This window comes from Callithrix jacchus, chromosome 14 (assembly GCF_049354715.1).
Source record: "Callithrix jacchus isolate 240 chromosome 14, calJac240_pri, whole genome shotgun sequence".
Lineage (NCBI taxonomy): Eukaryota > Metazoa > Chordata > Mammalia > Primates > Cebidae > Callithrix > Callithrix jacchus.
The window spans coordinates 28,649,994-28,655,993 of NC_133515.1; the positions used below are offsets into that span (position 1 = coordinate 28,649,994).

The 6,000-nt window shown below is 37.0% G+C and overlaps 1 protein-coding gene across 1 annotated transcript in view; it reads left to right on the plus strand.

Moving 5' to 3' along the window:
* SUCLG1 (succinate-CoA ligase GDP/ADP-forming subunit alpha) overlaps positions 1-5,604 on the plus strand; it is a 37,160-nt gene extending 31,556 nt beyond the window's left edge. The window contains exons 8-9 of the mRNA XM_002757564.6: positions 3,495-3,683; positions 5,360-5,604. Coding sequence (XP_002757610.3) covers positions 3,495-3,683; positions 5,360-5,386 — 216 coding nt within the window. The 3' untranslated portion in view covers positions 5,387-5,604. The remainder of the gene's footprint in view (positions 1-3,494; positions 3,684-5,359) is intronic.
* Positions 5,605-6,000: the final 396 nt, after the last annotated feature.

Sequence of the window (6,000 nt, forward strand, 5' to 3'; positions counted from 1 at the left end):
TCTTTTTAATTCTATACCATAGATACTACAGTAGGTGCCAGGCATACTGAAATTAGTGAAAATATAACCTCTGTGTTCAGGGAATTCATAGTTTAGTAAAAGAACACATGGGGAATAGGTTATAGCCAGCGTGTTGAATTTTATAGTAGAAAGGTATAAAAGGTACAGCATAGTCACTGACGATATGATCAACTATGAGGGCATTTGTAGGGAGGGTGGGAGGAAGAGTCAGAAAAGGCTTATAGGAGAAGAGGAAGCTAGAGTCAGATCTTACAAGTTAAGTAGGAGTTTGCGAAGTGTCCAAGGAGGGTGGAGAACATTTTCAGCAAAGGCACAGAGCTAGACTGGGGTGGAAGGTGGAAAGGTGGGAGATGAGGCAGGAGTAAGCAGTGTCTGACCATGTAGCTCCTTGCATGCTGGCCTCTTAGTGGGAATCAGGGCAGTGAGTGGAACCAGAGTAGCAGTCATTCACTCCCATGTACCACTCACAGTGAAAGGAAAAAAGCCAGTTTCACTTATGAATATCCTCGATGAAGTGATAAAAATTATTACTTGTATTAAATTATGACCCTGGAGTCAGTATTTTGTGATAAAATGGGAAACAAAGCACTTTCACATTTGAGCTGTGAGCTGAGCTAACTGCCCTTTTCATGGAACACCAGTTTTACTTGAAAGAGTGATTCGCAGACAAACTGGTTGTTCAGACCTGGGTATTTGACAGATCTCTTCTCAAAAATGAGCAAAGTAAACCTGCTGTATCAAGGAAAACAGTTGATAGTATTTGTTGATAATAACATTTGAACTTTTTTTTTTAATATTTAAGTTCTAAGGTACATGTGCAGATCTTGCAGGATTGTTACATAGGTATACATATACCATGGTGGTTTGCTGCCTCCATCCCCCCCATCACTTACATTAGGTATTTCTCCTAATGTTATCCCTCCCCAATCTCCCCACCCCTGCTCTCCCTACCTTAGTCCCCTACCCTGCAACAGACCCCAGTGTATGATGTTCCCCTCACTGTGTCCATGTGTTTTCATTGTTGAGCACCCACTTATGAGTGAGAACATGTGGTGTTTGGTTTTCTGTTCTTGTGTCAATTTGCTGAGAATGATGGTTTCCAGATTCATCTATGTCCCTGCAAAGGACATGAACTCATTGTTTTTTTATGGCTGCATAGTATTCCCATGGTATGTATCTGCCACATCCTCTCTATCTAGTCTATCTTTGATGGGCATTTGGGTTGGTTCCAGTTCTTCGCTATTGTAAACAGTGCCGCAGTGAACATATGTGTGCATATGTCTTTACAATAGAATGATTTATAATCCTTTGGGTATATACCCAGTAATGGGATTGCTAGGTCAAATGGTATTACTGTTTCTAGATCCCCGAGGAATTGCCACACTGTCTTCCACAATGGTTGAACTAATTTAAACTCCCACCAGCAGTGTAAAAGTGTTCCTATTTCTCCACATCTTCTCCAGCATCCGTTGTCTTCAGATTTTTTAATGATCACCATTCTAACTGGTGTGAGATGGTATCTCAATGTAGTTTTGATTTGCATTTCTCTAATGACCAGTGATGATGAGCATTTTTTCATGTTTGTTGGCCACATAAATGTCTTCTTTTGAAAAGTGTCTGTTCATATCTTTTGCCTACTTTTTGATAGGGGTTTTTTTTTTTCTTGTATATCTGTTTTAGTTCTTTGTAGATTCTGGATATTAGCCCTTTGTCAGATGGGTAGCTTGCAGAATTTTTTTCCCATTCTGTTGGTTGCCCATTTCAACTTTCAAATGAATAATTAAAATTTTGGAAAGCTTGGATCTGTAACTGTGAGCTTGACAGCTTCCTCCTACCTAGAGGCTTTTCTAATGAGCTTGGTGGTGATACTGATAATGGTTTGTTACTAAATGGTGTGTCAGCATTTGGAAGATCTGCATAACTCAGTGAACTCATATTTCCTAACTGAGGAATGCATATGACAAAATCATTGTAGTTAAAAGATCACTCAAAGTGCAAGACAGATTAACAGGTTTCAAAGTAAAAAAGGACGGAAAGTTCACTGTGAGGGTTTCATATTACAACATTGCACCTAACCTTTAAGAAATAACCACTTGAAGAGATTTGTCTGGTATCAAAGAAGAATACTCCCAATTATCTGTAAGGCAATCAATTAAAATATGTCTCCCTTTTCCAATTACATATCAGTGTAAGGCTGCATTTTCCTTTTATACTTCAGCTTAAATAATATATTGTAACAGATTGAATGCAAAAGCAGTTATCAGAATCCATTTGTCTTTTATTAAGTTAAACATTGAAGAGTTGGAAATATAAGTGGTAAAATAATGCAACTCTTCTTACTAGAATGTTTTTTAAAGTTTTAAAAAGTTATTTTTAAGTGAATTAAATATTTATAAAATTTGTTTTAATTTCCAATATACTAAATATCATTAGCTATAATACATATAAACAAAAGCTCTTTGAGATTCTCAGTAATTCTTGTAAGTATAAGGGATCCCCAGACCAAATGATTTGAGAGCTGCTGGTCTGGGGGGATGACAATAGTACCTAAGTGAAGGTTCCACTTGTGCTTAAGTTCTGCCTTCTCCAGGCCTCTCTGTTTGACCTGGTTTCTTATTATCTCTGGACTTCTATTATGAACATGATATTACCATTCATTGTGAACTTAATCATATATTCATATATTAGTTTATGGTATCTCTTAATGGATTGAAGTACACACATATTTTATTTCTTCAACTACTTTGCAAGTCTAGAGTACAGAAATTTTTATATTTTCTTTGTATGTTTTTTTCTTAAACCTCAGAATCTAGTACCTAGAGACTGTACATTACAATGGATTTTTGCTGAATAAAACTAATTCTGATATTCCTTCTTAGATGTAGAATTCCAGAGTAGAAAGGGCTTTTGGACGTCAGTCTAGTTTGGCCATTTTATTTCATAGATGAGGAAGCAGAAGTCTGGAGAAGCAATACACCTTGTCCAAGGTCATGCAGCTTTCCTTACTAGGAAATTAAGTCTGAGGTCCTTTCCTGTATACTTCCCATCTCATCTTTTTCTTTTAGCACATTCATTAAGGGTGAACCAATAATAAATTAAGGCATAGCATTAGGTTGAAGAAAAGCGACCCAGTCTTATGACTTAAATTATTATTATCACAAATCATATAACATATTTTCCAGTATGCTTTTTTACTTTTCAAATGAAAGAGTCGCATATGTATTTGTGAAGTGGAAGTTTTGTATTCAACAGGTGTAAACATTGGCTTAGAGTTGTATTCCTGAGTTTGTATGGAAAGTTAAAGGAGAATGCAGTGATTTCAATCATGATTTGTTAGTGTTGGTTTTCCTAGGATGAATGTTGGGCTTTTCCCTGCCCAAGCCATTTACCATTTACCAGCAGCGCCATGAATTTGAGGTCCAGTTTTGATTGACTTCTTCATTAGAGTGCTTAAAATACTACTTTCTTTCCAGGGTCCAAATTCCAAGCCTGTAGTGTCCTTCATTGCTGGTTTAACTGCTCCTCCTGGGAGGCGAATGGGTCATGCAGGAGCAATTATTGCTGGAGGAAAAGGTGGAGCTAAAGAGAAGATATCTGCCCTTCAGAGTGCAGGAGTTGTGGTCAGTATGTCTCCTGCACAGCTGGGAACCACCATCTACAAGGTGAGCTCCAACAGTGGCCCAAGTGCTCTGAGGTTGCAGGCTTTCTGTGTGTGGCCACACTGGGTACTTGGAAATCATGGCCTTTGCTTCGGGATTTAATTGGTTTTCTGATGTGCAGCTTAATAGTTTTTTTAATCAACTCTGTTAATGTCCTGGTGCCCTAATTGGGCATGACCAGGAATAATATTCTGATTTTAAAGCATTCTTCTTTAAACATTGGGATTTGTATTTTTGTAAATGGCAAGATGTAACATACAAAAAAGCATCTTAAAGATTGTATGTGTCACGATTTCCATTTTGAGGGTTTAGGAAGTAGCAGAGAACTGCTTTCTGTTTTGTTACTTGTTTTTTCTTTTGTGATATAGCCACCCTGGCCCCATAGGTTTCTGTTTCTAGGAAGAAAGGGTTGAAGGCTGAATAACAAGAAATGGAAACTGGATGAAGGAGTTCGGGTGGAAGGAGATCTAAAGAGGATGAGAAGATTGATCCTGGCTATGTTGTACCATTGTTACTTATAGGTTGAAGGATTGACTTCTTAACCTCTTTTTTATTTTCTTTTTCCTTTTTAATAGAATATTATGGGTTAAAATAGTCTAAGTAATTTGATGTCTTTTATAATCTCTTTGCACTGATTTTCAGCTTCTCTTTGAGTGATCATTTAAGGCTCTCTCCCCTCATTATAATGGTATACCCTTGTCAAAAAAAGTCATGAGGGTAGAAACCTCATGAATGGGATTAATGCCCAAATAAAGAGCAAAGAGCAACACAAAATTATTTTCTTAAGCATGCTGAACATAGGTACCAGCTGGTTTCCTAGCAGCAAATAGCATTCAGAGAGAATTTCAAAATCCTGATTTGGTGGTCTTCTTTGCCCTTGTCTTAGGGATAAATAAAGTGGACTCCTTGTTTTATTGAATCTTTGCATGATCCTGCTTTTGGAATATAACATTATGTGCCAAAATGTTTGAAAGAAATCTAGGTGGTTAGTGAGTGTGAGAAAGAATGTTATTTGAAGGTGGGGGAAAAGGAGAAAAGCAAATGCTTAAATTCACGTTGGAGATGTGTGTTACCATTTTCTTCCAGTAAGTGGCAGCAGGCGTCTACACATTGTATCCTAATTGTTATAATCTAGAAAAATAGGATTTTTGGTATTGTTTCCTTAAACACTACTTTGCTTAAGGTATTTGTTTGTTTCAGGTATTTCTAAGGTTCTTGACATTTTCTTCAAACCCTAACAGTCTGTCTTAGCTTTATTCTCTGAGAAACGGAACAAACCTGTTTCCATTTCCCTATTAGAAGGGCTGGATATAGTTCATATATATAGCACTACAGTTTGGATAAGCACAATAAAGTTTCTCGACTCCTAAAATTATTATTATACTGCTGTGAAAAAAATAAATATTATTCAAAACCTCCCTCTCCTTTTCTGGGTTTAGGAAAAATATAAAGTTGAAGCTCTGCTTCTTGTTACGTGAAATTCAAGCTGACACAGACTAATTTTGAAAGCTGTTATTCTGTGTTCAGATACCCTCATCCTGGTACTTTTTTCTGCTGTAATTTGGTTGTTCAAAGGATCCTAAAGATAATGGATTTCAAAATCATTTGGACCATAAATGTAATTTGGATCTTTCATCTTTTTATTCATTCCATTGCTCTTCTCTCTTCTGTTTCTGAAGGAATTTGAAAAGAGGAAGATGCTGTGAAAGAAAAAAAATATCTCCTAAAACTGTGGAACGGATCATTTAGACATGCGGCCCAGCAGCAGTTTGCTTCTGTTGTCTACAGATTATCAGCCTATGTGCCTGGCATTGGTCTTTCAGTGTAATTGGAGGCCAAAACAAGGTGGAGGATGTCCTGAATTAAGATGTTTTCACCTCATTGTATAACAGAGAGAGCCAATAAATCTGCCATTTGATTTGAATATTGTTTTGGAGACTTATTATTGTTCCAGTGTGAAGGATGAGGAGAGTAGGAGAAAGGGAGGTGTATTTATGTGTGTATGTGTTTTAATGGGTTCTTTAGAGAACATTGTAACCAAAACCTCTGGGAGAATGAGGCTGTAACAGTTTCAACATGGCATTTGTCCATCTTAAACATAGAATGACTTCAAGTATCTTTTGAATTGTAGTTTTCTCATGTATGTACATAATAATCTTCATCGTGTAGGGTAGTTCAAAGGGTTGGAGATAATGCATGAAGTCCCTGGCATGTAGTAACGCAACTTAAATGTCATCAGTGCCTCCATCATCACTACCGTCATCATCATTATCATCATCAGGATTAGAGGCAGAAGCTCATTTATATTTCAGTTTCTGCC